The 20,501-nt window shown below is 35.0% G+C and overlaps 3 protein-coding genes across 3 annotated transcripts; all 3 read left to right on the top strand.

Annotated features, from left to right (window-relative positions):
* The first annotated feature begins 3,483 nt into the window (after positions 1 to 3,483).
* On the top strand, positions 3,484 to 3,922 carry LOC147479621 (uncharacterized). Its single transcript, XM_086580355.1, has one exon. The coding sequence runs from the start codon at positions 3,484 to 3,486 to the stop codon at positions 3,781 to 3,783; it is 300 nt and encodes a 99-aa protein (XP_086436481.1). The 3' UTR covers positions 3,784 to 3,922.
* A 10,054-nt stretch (positions 3,923 to 13,976) lies between these two features.
* On the top strand, positions 13,977 to 14,396 carry LOC147479622 (uncharacterized). The gene has a single exon (XM_086578456.1). It carries the CDS (start codon positions 13,977 to 13,979, stop codon positions 14,394 to 14,396), a length of 420 nt encoding a protein of 139 aa, XP_086434582.1.
* Positions 14,397 to 18,113: 3,717 nt separating this feature from the next.
* LOC147479623 (norbelladine synthase-like) lies at positions 18,114 to 19,456 on the top strand. Its single transcript, XM_086581104.1, has 2 exons — positions 18,114 to 18,638; positions 19,091 to 19,456. Exons 1-2 carry the CDS (start codon positions 18,455 to 18,457, stop codon positions 19,369 to 19,371), a joined length of 465 nt encoding a protein of 154 aa, XP_086437230.1. The 5' UTR covers positions 18,114 to 18,454; the 3' UTR covers positions 19,372 to 19,456.
* The last annotated feature ends 1,045 nt before the right edge of the window (positions 19,457 to 20,501 follow it).

Here is a 20,501-nt window from a genome sequence, read left to right on the forward strand (position 1 = left end):
ATGACTAAAGATGTGTATCGGTATGTCGATCATTGTCGTATCTGTCAGGCCTCTAAAGGTAATGCAACCAATGCTGGCTTATATATGCCTTTGCATGTACCTGCTCAGCCTTGGGCTGATATTAGTATGGATTTTGTTGTGGGCTTGCCTCGCACACAACGGGGTATGGATTCTATTTTTGTGGTGGTGGATAGATTCTCTAAAATGGCTCACTTCATTGCTTGTAAGAACACCACTGACGCTGTGAATGTGGCTCGGCGTTTCTTCCGTGATGTCTATCATCTTCATGGTCTCCCTGAATCTATTGTGTCCGGAAGAGATACAAGTTCTTAAGCCATTTTTGTCGGAGTTTGTGGAAGCTTGTTCATACTGAGCTTAACTTCAGCAGTGTGTATCACCCTCAAACCGATGGGCAAACTGAAGTTGTGAATCACTATTTAGGGAATCTTCTCCGTAGTTTGGCTGGTAGTAACATTAAGAGGTGGGATCAAGAGTTATTGCAGGTAGAGTTCGCTTTTAATAGATCGGTGAATAGAAATACTGGTTACAATCCTTTCCAAATTGTTTATGGGTTTAATCCTGATCGTTCTCCTATTGAACTCGCTCTTGTTCTGGATTTACCACATACCGTACTCATGGCAAAGCCGATGAGTTTATTACAAGGATTCCCGATATCCAGAACACGACACAGAAGCATTCACTATACCAGAAAAGGTGTTTACTAACAGTTATATCCGTTACTTATATTTTTACTAACGCTTATATCCGTTAGCTCTGGGGTGTTACAGTCACTTAGGCTAAATTTAGTAACGGATATAACCGTTACTTAAATTAATCTTAGTAATACTTATATCCGTTACTATAATTCTTTGTAACGGATAGCTAACTGTTGATAGGCAGTTTAATCTTTTAATTTCTAACGGATGTAAGTGTTAGTAACGTTTGGCGCTGCTTTAGTTACTTTTCTAGCGGGAAATCAATTTTCATATGTCACGGATATATCCGTTAATAATAGATGTGTCACTTTCTATTAATATCGATTAGTGTAATGGATATATCCGTTAGTAATAGATGTGCCATTTGCTATTAATATCGATATGTATAACAGATATATCCGTTACTAAATTTTTGTCAGTAAAAAAAAAATTATTTTTTTCCCAGGTCAAAATTTCAAAAAAAAATCACCCTGCACTTCTAACTCTAGCACATGAATATTCCATCTTATAGAAATATCACATTCCACAAACTTAATCAACATATAATAATAAAAAACAAAACCACTAATCAATTAAACATTATTATAAAAATATAGACACCAATCCAAATCCCAATTTACAAATCAAACTTATATAGAAATGACTTCACCTAACCTAATCTTGGAATGTCTAATATGCTGTCATAGAATATCCCATTGTATTGGTCGTCACTGCTCGCCTGTTATTGCTCTCTCGAGTGTTCCCCATCAATTTTAGGGGTGCACATCTACAATTCCCATAACTTCTCCCACGATATCACCACTTATTTGACAAAGCCTGGCAAGAACTGAAAAAAATGAGAGAAACATTACAAAATTTCATATGAAACTTTTCATCGGGTTGTGAGAACTGAAGAAATGATGAGTTGGTTAGTGTGGTGGGCTAATGTCAGCTCTTGCAATAGCACTTCCTCAGCTATTAGACCACTATTTGAATAAAGCTTATGGATAATAACAACTAATTTCTATAGACGAAGGCATACTAAAACATTTCAGCCCATACAAATCACTTCAAGCTGACCCATAATGGTTTTTGTGACTTTACTAACTCTAGTAAAATATTTTTTGACAAAGGCATTAGGATGGAATACTGGTAAAAAAAAATGTCATAGAAGTTAACTAAATGGATGGTATTAGACAAAGATAAACACCTGGAAGAGAAGAGACCGCTACTTTGTTTTCGGATCAAATTGCTTAGTTACCCAATAGCTAGGCCGTCCAATTTTGACTGCAAGTGAAAGAAATAAGTCAAGATTATGTTAAGGATACAAATAAATAAAGGTACAGATCTTACATTCCATTTTTATATTTATCCACACATTACTATTCTTGTATAGATTTTTCTTTTGCCTGTCTAGCACCATTTATATTTATTTCAAAATATCAGCATAGATATTGTAAATGAAATGTATAAACACTAAAAATTATAAAAATATAATATGAAGAACAATACCATTACAGGTATAACTATAAAAAAGGTTACCTAAAAGCATAGATTCGCACCCTCATCAATTAGTCTGTACAGATCCGTTCTTTGACTTGAAAGGAAAAAACATTTGAAGTCATAATCCAATTCCTTAGAAAGTTTTTCTTCATGTTTGTTCCCAGAAAAGGTGACATCAAGAGAATTTACTGCTCCTTCAAAATCCAATTGATTCCTAAAAGACTCATAGGGTACATGAAAAGCAGATGGTGGCAATCCACTAGACTGGTGTGACAAAAAAAATAAGAAGACATTACTAGTTTTGCAGGATACCATGTTACAGAATGTACAGTTCTATATTATCCAGGAAAATATCCTACAACATAAGAAAGTACAAAATAATTTATAAAGAGAATGTTAAGGAGTGAATCTCTCCACATACTCTTAAGAGAATGCACATGAATATATGAAACCCAGAACTTCAGACCTTAAAAAGAAATTATCTCGAAATGAAATTGTTAAACTATATAAAATCATGTTATACATAAGGAAAATGAAAACTTTTCCAGGTGGATAAGGAAAACCATGCAAAGTTCAGAGTTCAAACAATAATCGATGAAGGCATACCTTAATAATCTCAAGACTACGCTTTAAGCGATACCAATCATTTAAAGCTACATGATGAGCCTCCGAATCACCTGCTTTAACAACTAATGCTACAGCTGCATCCCAGTCCCCATTTCTTTGTAAATCTATGAGCTATGAGTGTACTTCAAAAGCAATCTCTGGAGACACTTTTGGAACTTCTAGCTTCCCGTATATATACCTTTCAGTTTAGCAAATATATTAAATACTGTACACCAGAGATGAATTAACACAGTCAAATACTATACAACTTCTGGAGATGCATTGTATCAAATACTATACAACTTGTTTAATAAATTCAGAAATGAAACAAAATCTCCCATTTCAACATTCAAACATAAGACTAGAAAATTAACATAGTCAAACTTACAAAAAAAAAGAGTGAAGCTTGTGTACTTGGACAAGTTACAATCTTTGGGTTGCCAACGCCACTTGGTATAGAGAGGAACCTTGTCTCTGTTGTTTAGCCAACCATCTTGTAGCTTCTTGTATGCTTCATTGATCTTTCCTTGTTTCTCATATAAGATATGCCTTGCTGTAAAAAAAAATCCAAAGGCAATTATTAGCATCATGACAGTAAGGTGAACTAATATAAAACCAAATACAAAACATGTATGTACAGAAAACGAGAGTGAAGTGAGAAATGAGGAAGCAGAAAAAAATGGAGAGGTTCTTTGGAAATGCTTACCAAGGTGACCTGGGGGTTCCACACACAGAGCCAGAACGGTTCATGAATATATGGATCGGTTCAGTTGCCCTCTTTGCAATCTCTTGGTTCCATCCTTACATGTGGCAACTCTCCAACCAGTACAACTGGCATGACCGAGCAATGCCATTTGAGCAACAGCACTGGAAGAAAGCACTGAAGAAGGGGCAGCCATATCAGTTCAATTGGAACCAGTACATGGACAAGGACTTACGGGAATCGTACTACTTCAACTGGCCTGTGTACTTCCCTTAGATTGAGACAGCAGTGGTGTGCTAGTTCTCGTTTATCTGCATCTTTAGACATTCGAAATGGATTTTATCAGAGAGATTACTTTTCTGGTTATACATTTTCAGAGTATTGGATGTTAATATCCTAAAAAGGAATTGTTCTGTTCTTACTTTCGAGACTATAATTTTTCTAAAGAACTAGCCTTTCTATGTACAGAAAACGACCTTTGACGAAAACCAGAAAAAACATTGGTACCACCTAACGCCTTCAGATATAGAAAATTTCATATTTTCCAATAACAAATTAGAACTGGACAGAAGGCTCACCAGTAGAAACACCACATCCAATAGGACGCAAATTATAAATCAGAAATGTTACCTGCAGTGTGTCTTGTGTCAAAACTCAAAACACAATCAAGTGATCAACCCTCTAGCAAATTAACCTTAAATTATATACACTGACATTTCTTATCCTTAAATCCATGCATGATGCACGTACAGCCTACAAACTGTTTTCAAAGATGACTAATAAGATTGTTTCACAATTGATCAGTGATTGATTCTATGATATTAAACAGAAAATAAATAAACTTGTTTCTGGAAAAAGCAAACAATCAATGATTTTAACGTAAACAAACACAAAATAACACAAGCTCAAAAGAATTATACCCATGCCCAAGGCAGAAAGTTCGACTTCTTCATGAAGGCGCATATACTTATGCACAACATAAACAAAAATATATATCATTAGAAAGATGATTAAAAAAAAAACAATTGCAATAATATAACAACTTACACAACAACGAAATTTGTTTACTCTCGAAATCAACATCACAATGCTACACAAGCAAAGAGAGGATTTTGACATACTTACTTTGACATTAACATCGATTCTGCGAATCAACCTGCATTCAGCCCAATCACAGAAACAAATGAAGTCATTTGAGCACATTGCAAGTAAGGTTCCTCCAAAGATACTGAAATTAGCTCGAAACAGTAACAATTATCTCTATTAGAAAAAGAAAAATAAGGATTTCATTATAGTTTCTACAAAGAAAGAGAGACAGAGAGAGAGAGAATCAGCAAAAAAGTAAACCTTTTTTAATCGAGAATCTAAGAAGAGATTGACCTGGTTTGTCGAGAATCTAGTGAAGAGAAATTTGAGAAGATGCAAAGAGAAGCTAGGGTTCTTCAGAGAGTTTTTTTTTTTTTGGTTTTCTACCGTACGAAAAAGGAGGCGAGATTAGAATTCTTTTTCTAAGTGTTAGCCGAAAAAATATAAGAAAAAATAAGGGGGAAATGTGACCGCGTTACCAAATTTGCCCACTCGTGATATTTTTTTTATTTTCCAATTTATTATGCATATTTGTTTCCTTTTCTAACGGATATAAATGTTAGCATATCCCAAAATAACTGTGAAAACATTATTAAATATTAATTCAAGATTTTAAGTAACACTTGTTGTAGTAAGTAACGGATATAACTGTTACTGCCTCAGTAACAGTTATATCCGTTACTTATTGAAAATTTGCACTGTTACAAAATAGCTATTGGTGTAGTGATTTGCTTGACTCTACTTCTAAGTATAAGATTGTTGCTGACCGCCACCGTTGAGATGTTCAGTTTGAAGTTGGGGACTTTGTGTGGGCTGTTTTTACTAAGGATCGTGTTCCTATTGGTGAGTATAACAAGTTACGTCCTCATAAGCTTGGCCCTTTTGAGGTGATTGGCAAGATAAATCCTAATACTTACCGGTTGCAATTGCCCAGTCATATTCGCACATCCGATGTTTTCAATATGAAACACCTTCTCCCTTATTATGATGATTCAACAGATGATGAAGTTCCAAATTCTGGGTTGAATGTTTCTAAAGAAGTGGGGAATGATGCAATATAAGGTTGCCTATATGCGTGTGCCTACAGGGGTTTTTGTTATGTGTTATCTTATTTCGGTGGTTTGTGCATTAGGTAGTTTCTATTTTCGACCTTTTTCTGTTATGGTATTGAATCTTTTAGTTTTTAGTAAATTGTAGCCTATAAAAGCAAGAAATGAGGCTTAGCCCCTTGGTTCTAACCCGGTTAAGCATAAACTCCCTCCCATCGGCCCATACCAATTAACATTCCTATTATTTAGGTCTCATTAAGTAACCTCCCTGTTTTCCAAAAAAAGTGATAAAATTAAATCTGGTCCGTTTTTTATTTCCCATTTTATCTTATTTCCTTTTTTACCCTTTGGGATTGAAAATTTTCGGACACCTACAGAATATATAAAAATGTATTTTTACATAATCATATATATGTAAAACTATATTTACATAGTCATTGGAGCTATGAAAATTTAAATTTACATAGTAACTTTTGGAATTGAATTTTTTTCGATACCTGACATAATATATATGTAAATGTATTTTTACATAGTCATATATATGGAAAACTATATTTGCATAGTCACTGGAGCTATGAAAACTTAAATTTACATAGTAACTTGATCTATGAAAATTTAAATTTAGAAGAGTATGTTTTACAAGTCTGCAAACAAATAAGAAACTATGCATGATAATTTTTTTTCCACATATATAGCATTTCTTTGAAATTGACCAATCTGACATCTGATAGAACGAACTCATGTAATTTTATATGACCTGCTAAAATATATTTTTACACAGTAGATTACTACAACTGATATCTGACATAGCTGATCTATGTAAATTTAAATTTACATAGTAACTTGACCTATGAAAAGTTAAATTTTCTTAGAGAAAACATATCGATCATAATCTATGAAAAATTATCTTTACATGGTATATTTCTGAAACAAAATAAACCCAACTGTTTTACCAACTGAAAAGATAAAATAGATTCTTATTACATCATTTGCCAACAACACATTAAGCCAAATCAGCCTTTTTATATGCATCCAGAATTCTAACAATTATAGTTATTAATTCAAAGATCTAACAAATCCACCTAGAGCTGATTAAACAAAAACCAACTTATCATTTCTTGCATTCTTCTTTTGGATCCCATGTTCTTTGTTGGGATATGATCAGCTCTAAGCAAGCCTTTTCTCAAAATTTGCCACAAGACCAAGTGTATGTAATGCGGAACGAAGCTCTAAAGGCCTTGTACGACTTATTCTCGTTTACCTTTTGTTACAATGAGAGAAAACCAAATAATAATAAACATTATCTATGCAAACTTTGGAATGCATAAATACATTACTATGCAAATTTAAAAGTGCAGAGTAAAACTACTATACAAATTTAAGAATGCAAAGTAAAACTACAACACAAACATGGAAATGCAAAGTAAAACTACTACGTAAATTTAAGAATGCATAATAAAAATATTACACAAATTTAAAAGAATACAAAGTAAAACTACCACCACACATTACACAAACATAAAAAAGCATAGTAAAAATAATACCCAAATTTAAGAATGCAGAGTAAAAACTACTAAGAAAATATAAAAATGCATACTAAAATTATTACATACACAAACATAAAAATGCATAATAAATTCAAACTTGAAATTGCAAAACTATGAAAACTATAAAATACAGAGTAAAATCACTAAACAAATGTAAATTCATATTTACAAACTAACTAGCATATGAATTTTTTTTTTTTTCATACAAATTTATAAAAATATAATTAAAGGTTGAAGGTTCTCACCATATTTGGTTTCTTCACCGTAGTTTTTAGAACATGCATCTTCTCAATTTCATCTCTATCTCTCCTAGAACTTGAAGGGTTGATTTTTTTAGTTTGGATTTTTAACTTTTTCAATTCAAAATTGTAGAGTTATTTCTTTTCTCTTTTGTTGCTTTCATCTTTTTTGTTGATGATTCATCCACTTTATTCTTCTGTACTATGTGAATTTAGATTTGCAGGAGAATGTATTTTAGATATAAAAAACTAGAGAGAAGGAAGTGAGGAGGAAGAGAAAAAATAGAAGGATTCACGGGTCTATTAAGTGGGTATTTTTGTCAGTTTTCTATTTTCAAAAAGCAATGAGGTTTTGTGAGTTGTTAGGATTTGAGGGGGTTTTAATGGATCCGATTTTTAACCGGGGAGATTAAACTCAAATCCTACCTATAAAAGGCATCGAGTGAATGAGAGAAAACAATTTTTTTATTTCAATAAAGTTTATTATTCAGAGTAGAGGTTCTCTATTCTTTTGTTGTGAGTGTTGAGTGCTATTTGATCCTATCGCCTTGCATAAGTATGGATCTTTGGGTCTATGTTTTGGAAGGAAGAGGTTTGTGGTTTCTGTTTCGACGGAGTTGAAGAGGGTGGAGCATGGTGGAGACAGGTCATGATTTCCTCGATGTCTAGATCCGGCAGGAGGATGAAGCTGATTGAAGAAGTTTTATGTGTTTAGCTTGGATATGTTTGCAATGTATTTGTTTTATTTTTTTAGCTTGTTTGTAAGGTTTGGTTCTTATGAATAATACAACCAGTAGTTTTCTATCGAAAAAAAAAGGAGCATTATTTTTTCTCGCAATACATTAACTTGAATTGAGTGCAGTTTTTATTTTACATGGATGTATAAGGAAACCAAACAATTTTTTTTTTGTTCAAACAATTTGGTATGGTTAACTCAAACTAAAATTTCAAACAAGCCAAAAACATATTTAAAATGTTAAACATGAGCCAAAATTTAATTCCTATTTGCGTAAAGACGTTTTACCTAGAAGTTCAACCCTTAAGAAGCATATCAATCAATTAGTACAAAGTAAATTTTCGAACTTGCCATTGACTTAGTGTCCTTTTTTGTCAATTAAGTGAGTTTATTAAGGTTTGAAATGTTCATATTGCTTTGGAACATTCCCGTGACAGCATTAACCAATCTTTGAAACATTTTCATGAAGCCTATAGGAGTGAATGACTTTGTCTCTGAGTCATCTTTCGTTGAATGGGCTTACCAAAAACTGATACATATTGCCATACGTTGAAATCATTTTTCAATGTACCATCGTAAATGTACCGTCATATTGGAAGCCACCGTACACACATGATAACATGGCTAATAAGGTTTGAAAAAGTGACCAATTGGTATTGACTTGGCTTTTAACAAACTTGTCTATACTCCTCTCTCATACTTATTTCGTTGACTTTCTCTAGCTTTCTTTAGTTGTACTTTATCTTACTATCTATCTTTTTTTCAAAAAAAAGAGAGGATATTATGCGGTTTGTAAACCAGATTTTGGATTTAATCTCCCTACTGTTTAAATGGTTGCACAAAAACCCCCTCTAACCGAACACATATATAAAACCTCCCTATTATTTAAAACATAACATTAAAGCCAAAACAGACCAAAATACCCCTATAAAAACCGGGCTGACATCATCAATTTTTACTTATAATTTCGGCTTAAGGACAAATCGGGCTGACGTCATCCTATGTAAATTTGTATTTACATATGACAATATAAAATTACACAATCTTCTTAACCTATTTAAATTTAAATTTTCATATAAATTTTTTTTTCATAAGAAAATTTATATTTATATTTACATATGAAAATTCATATTTACATAACCTGTGTCACCTGTCAGATGTCAGAAAAAATGTCTATAAAATATCATATTTGCATATGTAAATTTGTATGCACATATGTAACTTCATATTTGCATATGTAAATTCATATTTCCATAACCCGTGTCACCAACTCAAATGTCAAAAAAACGTCTATAAAAATTCAGTCATTGTAAATATAGTTTTACAAAATGTGTCTATATAACATCAAAATGAGCAATCAATGGAGCAATACCACCAAGGCCCGACCTGCATTTTATTTGAGAAAGAGGAGCTTGAGCAGGGTTCTACATCGTAGAATTTCGGGGTTCCTATTTAAATCGAATCATAATTCCCCAATTGAAGGAGACTCTTCTTTCTCTTGTTTATCCTGAATTGGAATGCCTTCAAGGTGCACCAAATCCAAATAGTATAGTGTTTGGGCTCTTGTGACCGACTACCTCTTGAGAGTGGGTGCATCAACAATCTGAAAAATCTAACAATGATACCGGACTCGAAGAATTTAACATAGCCCAAAGTTACATAATAAGGGGATTTGTGACCCGATGAAAACACACGAAAATCAAGACCACAACATCTGCACCAGCAATATTATTACAATCCAAATTTTTATAATCATGTCAAAGAGAGGTTCTACAATTGGGGGAAAAAAAGCTTCTTGTCCATCTTTAATGTCTACAAAAAAGAAACTTCAAAAAAAAGAAACTAATCATAAGTTCATAGTAACAAGTACAACTAATGCATCTTTAAAGAATACCATGACAAAAATTGAGGACCACCATGATTTGGTAACCATTCCATCTTTAACCAAACAACTTAGCAGTAAAGCACACACTCTGCTGGCTATCATCCATGAAAGATGCTAAGTAGTTGCAAAAAGCAGAGCAATTAGTTCGACCTTTTATTGGCTTAAAACTCCAAAACAGAAAGGGAAAAAAACTTAGATAATTGTATACAAGTCTAAACTGAATGGGAGAGGATAACAACTTGTGTTAATCACCTGAGGACGAAGACGGCTAGTCTTGAGGCTTCATTGCTGGAAAGAGAATAACATCCTGCACCATAAAACACAAGCAATAACTTCTCAGTCATACAATGGCGTGCATGAAGTCATCTATCACCTAGATATGTTAAACACTTAACCGCAACAGATAATAATATAAATACGGCAGATGTAAGAAGATCCAACAAACCTTGATATTCAATGAGTCTGTCAAAAGCATGGTAAGCCGATCAATTCCCAAACCCCAACCAGCAGTTGGTGGCAAACCATACTCTAAAGCCGTGCAAAATGCTTCATCCAAAGCCATAGCTTCTTCATCTCCTGACTGACGGTCCTTCAGTTGTTCAGCAAATCTCTCACGTTGTACAACAGGGTCGTTCAATTCGGTATATGCATTGCAAACCTGGTCAGTTTCAGATAATTGAGCCATGGGATGAATTGGAACATCAAGCAATAGCACAAAAAAAAAAATGTAAGTCACAAATATGTGTTGTAACCACACCTCATGCTTGTTGATGAACAATTCAAAACACTCAGTCAACACTGGCTTCTGCCTATGCCACTTTGCCAAAGGACTCATTATCAATGGATGGTTGATGATAAAAGTCGGATTTACACACGTCTTTTCCAAAAAATGCCCCACCAGGTGTAATTAAACAACTATAGGTAAAAACAATTTTCATTCTTATATTGCTATTTAACAAAAGAGCTAAAGAAACAAAGATCTAAGTCATCTAACTCGTGTATATGGAAAATATGAGAAAGAACAGAAGTAATAGCAAATGCAAGCACATTCCGTTCAATTCAAAAAACCGGATAGCTTATAAAAAGTATTTTTTTCGACAAAGGGCACGCCTGGGGGATTTTCTCCTCTACAAAAGAATATGCATTTTAGCGAGATGAGAGTTTATATTTTACCTTGTCCAATAACCAAGAAGTTGTCCGAGGGGGGCATTTGACACCAAACCTCTCGCATGCATCTAATAAATATTTATTAGCTTCTTCACTTGAAAGATCCTTGGGCATATTCAGGTTTGCTATCTTTTCCAGCTCCTCTATCATTTCAATCCTTCTATAACGTAAAAAAATCAAATCATTCAATCAACAGTTAGGTATCTTCTTGAAATTTTTTATACTGGTCATTGAATCATAAGTTTAGAATATATTATTTATAAAAGATTATCTCAAACAAAGACACGGACCTGAAAGGAGGAGTGAAGTCAATTTAAATCGGATCTTTCTCGTATTCATTTGCATGGTACTTGATCTTATATCCCTGATGAATCGGTGTCAAATCGTGTTATCTAGATGAATCGGTGTTCTTCTTGGTCGAAATTACGATGAATATGAAAAAATGGTAAAACGGGTAATAAAATAAAATAGAAAATAGAAATCGGACTGGAATTTCGCTGATATTGGAAAGCAGGGAGTTTATGTGACATGGGCCGATAAATAGGGAGATTATGTGACATGGACCGATAGGAAGGGGTTTACACTCATCCGGATTAAAACCAAGGGGCTGAGCCCCATTTCTTGGTTTGTAAACTAGGGGTACCAACGGGTCGGTTGGGTTGGGTTGTAGCGGTTTTGGTTTGGGTTTTAATATTTGCTGTTCTATTGGTTTCGGTTCTCAACGGTTTTAGTATGAAAATTATAGAACTCAACCCAAAACCATTAACCCACGGTTTTTTATCGGTATCAGTTCTAATTTGGGTATTTATTATTTAGCCAATTAGGATTTCCTCCCACTATATGGGGGGAAATTAGGGTCTCCCCCCAGTATACCAAAAAAAAAAATCAACTTGGATTGACCGTATTTTTTTTGTGTGTATTTAGGGGAGAGACCCTAATTGACCATAGAGTGGTTTAACACTAACTAACCCTATTATTTATTATAATTATTAAACAATTTCAATCATTTAAACATTAAAACTTGTTTTTATTTTTATTTTTTTCTTTTCAGACATGATAATATTTTATGTATAATTAGTGATGTATCAACAATCATATTTACATCAATCTATGAACATATATCAATCATACGCGTTAAAACATTTATCATTCATGTGATAATTTTAAGTTTTGACATAGAAATTAAAATAATCAAATATCTAACCCTATTTTTTTTTTACGTATATACACATTTGTTTCCTTGTATTAACTCAATCGTGTACACGTGCAATCACATATATTTGTTACCTTGATATATTTTACGTGCATACACATATATTTGTACACATATATTAACTCGCATTTTAAATCGAACATGCGAGTACATGCGTCTTACAATTATATCTCATCACTAATTTTTAACATGAACACTATATATTGGTTTATAATAAGTGTGTGTACCACAATATATCAAACATTGATGTGTATCATATTTAAATATACACGTATATAAGTTAATAAATATAAAATGTATTAGTTAATTCTTAATATACACGTTGACATTATTATTAACATCTATGATACACTTGTTTAACGTATTGTTATAAAATATATATTTAACAATACACATTCACTATTATGTTATATATATTTAATAGATTTTTACACGTAAAAAATATATTTTATATTATAATGTATGAGCTTGATTATCTTAAATGTAATATAATACTAAATTTTATATATCGAAATCATAATAATTGATTTTAGTTTCGGTTCGGGTACCCACCAATTTTTTACTATTGGTTTCTACAATTTCGGTTCTTTATCGGTTCGGTTCTTAATGACCTATTTTAAATAGGTCTAACTTTTTAAGACCCATAACCAGAACATTCGGTTTCGGTTCCGGGTAATTGGGTACCCATTGGCACCTTATTTTAAACTAATAAGTATGGTTGGGAACGGGTCGGATATGACCAAACCCAAACCCAAATAATTTTACCATATCTGAACCCGAACCAAACCGAAATATTCAACCTGAACCAAACCCGATAGACCCAATTGGATAACACTAATTTTTTTAAAAAAGCTATCCGAACCGACATTCGCGTATCCCAATCCAAACCCAACCTGAATTAAAAAACGGATATGAAAATCAATCCAACCCGGCCTACTAATTGATAAGAATTGATGTAAAACAAGTGGGTTTAGTGTTTGCAAGTTAGTAGTCTAAATGTTAGTGTCTGCAAGTTAGTAGTCCAAGTGGTCTATGTAATTGGCGTAGTGTTTGAGTGGTTTAGGAGTCCGTAGCTATACTTGTGAGTTGTGCTAGTCTTAAGGAGTCTTAGGTTGTTGTACAAGTATAGCCCACGTAGGCTATGCTTCTCTTATAAATAAGTAAGAGAGTCAGTACAATGAAAGTATCGAGTCTTTTAGTTTTCAGAATTCAAGTAACACTTGCAGTCTATTCTCTCTGAGACTTGTACTTGTTCTTTAGCTATTTACTGCATTATTCCAACAGTTTTGGTATCAAAGCAAGGTTCGATTTAGGTTGGGCGAATCACCATTTTTTGGAGATTAGTTGCTGTAGCAAATCTTCATAGAGAAGCATGGCAGTATCCATGGCGTCAAATGGTGTCAATTCTCTTAATGTCTCAAATTCTCACTCTCTAGTTCCGATCTTTAGTGGAGAGAAGTACGAATTCTGGAGCATTAAGATGAAGACCTTTTTCATCTCTCAAGACCTTTGGGAGATTGTTGAAAGTGGTTATCGAGACGGAGCCGATGCAAAGGAGCATCGCAAAGAAGGATGCGAAGGCTCTACTAGTGTTACAACAAGCTGTGACAGAATCGATCTTTCCTCGCCTTGCAAGTGCAATCAAGTCGAAGGAAGCATGGAGAATTTTAAAGCAAGAGTTTCATGGGGACATCAAGGTAACAATGGTAAAACTTCAAACTTTTCGTAGGGAGTTTGAAACTCTCCTTATGAAAGGTAATGAATCTGTGCAAGATTTCATTTGTAGAGTTTCTGTCATAGTAAATCAAATGAAAACTTTTGGAGAAACAATCTCAGATAAGAAGGTTGTTGAAAAGATTTTGAGAAGTCTTCCTTCAAAGTGGGATCATGTAGTTCTTGCTATTGAGGAGTCTAAGGATTTAGATAACTATTCCTTGAATGACTTGATGGGATCTCTTTTAGCATGAAGATTGAATGAAACAGTCTCCGGCAGAGAAGAGTGTTGAGCATGCGTTTCAAACCAAAGTTGATTTTTCTAACAAAGAAGAAAGGTTCATGTAGTCGAGGACGAGGTCGAGGCAGAGGAGGCTATCGTGGTCGCGGTAGAGGAAGAGGCAGATTTGGTATGGGTAGAGGCAACCATAATGGCGGAAACCAATATGGTGATAGAGGCAACCAAAGGCAGAACCATCAAGGGAGGCAATGCTATACGCGGCAATCAAGATGGGCACATTGCGATTATATTGCCCACAAAAAGTTCAGCAACAAGCCAATTTCATTGAAGACAACCGAGAAGACGGTAATCTTTTTCTGACCTGTCTAGACTCTCAAGAAAGTAAGAGTGATATATGGTTCCTAGATAGCGGTTGTAGCAATCATATGACAGGAGATAGAAGTATGTTCCGCAATCTTGATGAATCTGTAAAGTTACAAGTTTGGCTTGGCAATGATAAAGCAGTCCAAATCGAAGGCAAGGGGACTATAGTTGTTATGGCTAAATCAGGTATTGAACGACTAATTCATGATGTTTACTATATCCCTGGTCTAGCTCATAACTTGCTAAGCGTAGGACAGTTGATTCAACGAGGGTACTCTGTTATGTTTGATGATGCTATGTGTGAAATCAGAAAACATAGGTCTAATATTCCTCTTATAAAAATTCCCATGACCAAGAACAAGATGTTTCCTCTTGAGATTTCTTGTTTTGATGATTGTGTCTTAGTTGTCTGCGCTAATGATGATTCAAAATTATGGCATTTACGCTATGGGCATTTACACTTCAATGGGCTGAAATTGTTATGTCAGAAAGATATGGTGTTTGGTTTGCCTTCTATTTCTAGTCTTGATCATGTGTGTGAAGGGTGTGTTTATGGGAAGCAACACCGCTTACCATTTCCAGTTGGAAAGGCGTGGAGAGCCAAGATGCCTTTGGAAGTTGTCCATGCCGATATATGTGGTCCGACAAGAACCATGTCTTTCAGTAAGAGTAGATATTTTTTACTATTTACTGATGACTATACTCGTATGAGCTGGGTATTTTTCTCTCTTACAAATCGAAGCATTTGAAAAGTTTCAAGAGTTTAAAGCCTATGCAGAAAAAAAGAGGCGGTGTACCCTTAAAGTTCTTCGAACCGATAGAGGGGAGAGTTCTTATCCGATGAGTTTGCATCATTTTGAAAGAGAAATGGCATTCACGGGCAGTTGACAAAGAGGAAAACCCCGAACAAAATGGGGTTCTTTGAAAGGAAGAACCGATGGTTGTTGAAATGGCGAGAAGCATCTTTGAATGAGAAAAAGCTTCCTAATGCATTTTGGGCTGAAGCAGTGGCGACATCGGTCTATCTTTTAAACATATCCCCAACAAAAGCGGTGCGAAACATGACTCCATATGAAGCATGGTGGAACAGAAAGCCCAATGTAATTTGTTTAAAGATTTTTGGCAGCATAGCTTATTCACTGATTGAGTCTAGTGCTCGTTCTAAGCTCGATAAAAAGAGTGAGAAATGTATCTTTGTTGGCTATAGTGATGAAACCAAAGGGTATCGGTTGTATAATCCAGAAACTAGAAAACTGATCATTCGTCGATATGTTATATTCGATGAAAACAGTTTTTGGCAGTGGGAAGCTGAACAAAATCAGCATGTTCCTTTTGTATAAGATGCATCTGAACCAACACAGATAGCGCAGCAAGTTGGGCCATCACAATCTTCTCCATTGCGAAGTTCACCTCAGTCTTCTCCATCACAGAGTACTCCAGGGAGCATAGGGAGCACTTCTTTAAGGCGTCAAAGTAGTGAGGGCAGCAACATCAATGACCCTACTCTTGACTCCGACACTCCTCCACATAAATTTCGATCTTTGCAAGATCTTTATGAGACTTGTACTTATGCTCTCATGGTTGCAGAACCTATTAGTTATGAAGAAGCAGAAGGAAAGGAAGAGTGGGAGCACTCCATGGAGGAAGAGATTGCTGCCATTGAAAAAAATGATACATGGGAACTAGTCGAACTGCCACCCAGAAAAGATGCCATAGGTGTAAAATGGGTCTACAAGGTTAAGTATAATGCTGATGGAAGTGTTCAGAAGTTCAAAGCAAGACTAGTTGTGAAGGGCTATGTGCAAAAATATGGTATCGATTACGTGGATACCTTCTCCCCGGTTGCTAGATATGAAACTGTTCGAATTATTTTGGGATTAGCTGCTCAAAATAAATGGCTAGTATTTCAGTTTGATGTAAAGTCGGCTTTCCTAAATGGTTCTTTGGAAGAGGATGTTTATGTTGCACAGCCACAAGGGTTCATTGTTGAAGGACAGGAGGAGAAAGTATATAAGTTGAATAAGGCACTCTATGGGCTTAAGCAAGCGCCAAGAGCATGGTATAGCCGACTCGACTCGTATCTTCGTAAGGATGGTTTTCATCGAAGTGATAATGAGCCTACATTATATGTGAAGATAACAAGTGCTGGTGATATTATTATTATATGTGTATATGTAGATGATATTATATACACTGCATCCTCTAACATTCTTATCAAGGAGTTCAAAGACAGTATGATGAGGGAGTTTGATATGTCGGATTTGGGACTGCTGCACTATTTCCTAGGTCTCCAGGTTCAGCAAACAGATGATGGAATATTCATAGGCCAAGAAAAGTATGCTTTGGACCTGCTTAAGAAGTTTAACATGCTGAATTGCAAGACATCTTCTACTCCCATGAACACGAGTGAGAAGTTGTCAATGAATGATGGAACACCAAGAGCCGACGAAAGATTTTTTAGAAGTATGGTTGGTGGGCTGATGTATCTTACACACTCTCGTCCGGATATAATGTTTGCAGTCAGTTTAGTCTCAAGATTTATGCACAATCCTTCAGTGCATCATCTTGGAGCAGCCAAGAGAATTCTTCGTTATATTCGGGCAACCAACAGCTATGGCATTTGGTATAAACCAGTTCCTCATTTCAGTTTGGTTGGGTCTACTGATAGTGACTGGGCAGGTTTCGTAGATGACCGAAAAAGCACAAGCGGGTTTGTTTTCAGCCTAGGATCGGGAGCTATATCATGGCTCTCAAAGAAGCAAGCGACTGTAGCACTGTCATCATCTGAAGCTGAGTACATGGCAGCATCGTCAGCAACGTGTCAAGCCATTTGGATGCGAAGAGTTTTGGAGGACTTGCACCAAGTACAAGCAACACCAACAGAGATTAACTGCGACAACAAAGCTACTATTTCAATGACGAAGAACCCAGTTTTCCATGGGAGGACAAAACACATTGAGCTTCGTCATCACTTCATTCGAGATGTAGTTGCAGAAGGAACAATCGTGATGAAGTATTGTCCAACAAATGATCAAGTTGCAGATGGATTTACCAAGGCACTCTCATATCCTAAGTTCTGGAAGTTTCGATCCTCACTGAATGTTTTCCTTTTTGCATCAAGGGGGAGTGATAAGAATTGATGTAAAACAAGTGGGTTTAGTGTTTGCAAGTTAGTAGTCTAAATGTTAGTGTCTGCAAGTTAGTAGTCCAAGTGGTCTAGTAATTGGCCGTAGTGTTTGAGTGGTTTAGGAGTCTGTTAGCTATACTTCAGGAGTTGTGCTAGTCTTAAGGAGTCTTAGGTTGTTGTACAAGTATAGCCCACGTAGGCTATGCTTCTCTTATAAATAAGTAAGAGAGTCAGTACAATGAAAGTATCGAGTCTTTTAGTTTTCAGAATTCAAGTAACATTTGCAGTCTATTCTCTCTGAGACTTGTACTTGTTCTTTAGCTGTTTACTGCATTATTCCAACACTAATAAGTAACGAACTCACAAGTAATAACAATAATTGCGCCCTGTCGATAGTGTTGAAGACTTGAAGACAAGAGGCGGTTGTACGTGTTTATTGATGTACTGTCACAAAAGTCAACACACATAATCTTATACGTCACTTTACTATAAATGAGTTTATAATAAGCACCTCGATCAATCAAGAGTTGAATCTCAAAAAGCATTGTGAGAGCGGTGATTGGTATTGAAATTGAAAGAGGATGGAGGGAAAACTTGAGAGTAAGTTAGAAGTGAATGTGCCCGCTAGGGAGATCTGGGACATATATGGAGGTCTGAAACTTGGACAACTTGGGAGCAAATTGGTTCCAGATCACTTTGAAAGGGTTGAAGTAATTGAAGGTGATGGAGGGGTCGGTACAGTTCTAAGAGTCATATTTCCACCAGGTATAATTCCATCCATCATCCATGCATGTCTCCTTCACTGTAATCAACCTTTCCATTATTATACCCCTTGTTTCTGCATTTGTTTAATACTGCACACTAATTACTTGCAATGCAAGTTTTATGGAAACCGAAAGTGGAGCTTCCGATTTTGCTTGGATGCTTGGATTTGACTCAAAACCTAACAATTCTTCATATTTTGATCAAGATCGTAACAGATCTGATATATTTTTTATTTGATTACTAAATCCTGTATATGGTTCAAGTCGATTATGAAAATTCCCATAATCCAATTTTAATTTACTGGACTGGATTTTAACATAAATTGTCGATCTCCATTCGTAAAAATAAAAATGGTATTAAAAAAACGATACTTATTTTTGGTTGAAATACCATATTGAAGACCAAGCTCAATAATTTCATGCTATAACTGTAATCTATAATTGTGTTAACAGGAACACCTAATCTCACTTCTCACATAGAGAAGTTCACAGTGGTTGATAATGAGAAGCGTATTAAAGTTGCGGAGGTGATAAAAGGAGGATACTTGGATCTGGGGTTCAGCTTGTATCGAGTGCGCTTTGAAATCATAGAGAAGGATGCAAACTCATCAATTATCAAAACAACCATTGAATATAAAGTTGATAATGCAGCCCATGCTTCACTTGTGTCTACCACCTCTCTAGATTTAGTTGCTGAAGCTATTGCTAAATATCTCACAGAAAAGAAAGTATAGTGCAGAGTGTTTACTGCAAATATCATTTTGTTGGAATATTGTTGTTTACATGCAAATAAGACAGTGTGTCATCATTTACAAATAACTCTTGATTTTGTTTTGTCTAACCAAATATATATATGATACCCTATGAGAATTGAATAAATAGGGATTGGACAGAAGAAGAAAAAAACGCAGAAATTGGGCTAGTTTACCAAGCAAGTTTGTACGTACTAAATGACTTGGTAAAATCAGATAAACTCTAGCAATTTTTAAATAACAGCGTCCTTTTTAATCTGACATGCTCTAAGCTAAGTGATGGAAACACCTAATAAACAACTCATCCGCGGCCACCAGTTCTAGTTTTATTATCCGTAGTGCTAAAATAGGAATTCAGATTAAACTGAACTTAGTTATGCCTGAGACATTTCTGGGCTGTTTGTTGAATAAAGAAACAAAATCATTTTGTTTATCTACATTTGTGGTACCAAATTTTGTGATCGAATTCATCAACTTGTCAGTCTTATTGCTAGGGTTTGTATGTATTTGACACCATACAAGATGCCCTGTATCTGCTGAAGTTGCAAAAGCTTTGGACTTAATTGATAAATTAAAATATGTATTACATTAAGAGTGTTTGATCTTAGTATGAATGGAATTTAAGATCTATTTGAGAAGTCAAATACCGCCTCTCTGTTATTGGTGTCTTAAAGATGGCTAGTCTTGCTCAGTTGTTCTTGCAATAATTAACGTTCAATTATTACATACATTTTTTAATAATGTGCAATTCTTATGTATAATGTTCAATTGTCGATCAGGATTATTACTTGAACTTACTGCTTTATCTAATATGTTATGTATTGGTTACCATTCGCGGGGAAGCCAAATGCCAAACCTTCTTCTAGTTCCTGAATTCCTGGCATATATGCCAATGTACGTAGGAAATGTACCTAAGGAGAGGCGTTATTTAGATCTTATCTCATTATCTATCTGTACCTGATAGATAGTCAGTTAGTCACACCTCTGACAAATTAGATCCCATAGGCCATATCCTAGAGCTCAATAGCATCTTACATCACGAGATCAACTATCACAATTGGAGAGAGTTCTCAATTGGAGCTAAAGGAGAGCAAGATGTAGGTGGTAAACTG

This window comes from Coptis chinensis, chromosome 8 (assembly GCF_015680905.1).
Source record: "Coptis chinensis isolate HL-2020 chromosome 8, ASM1568090v1, whole genome shotgun sequence".
Lineage (NCBI taxonomy): Eukaryota > Viridiplantae > Streptophyta > Magnoliopsida > Ranunculales > Ranunculaceae > Coptis > Coptis chinensis.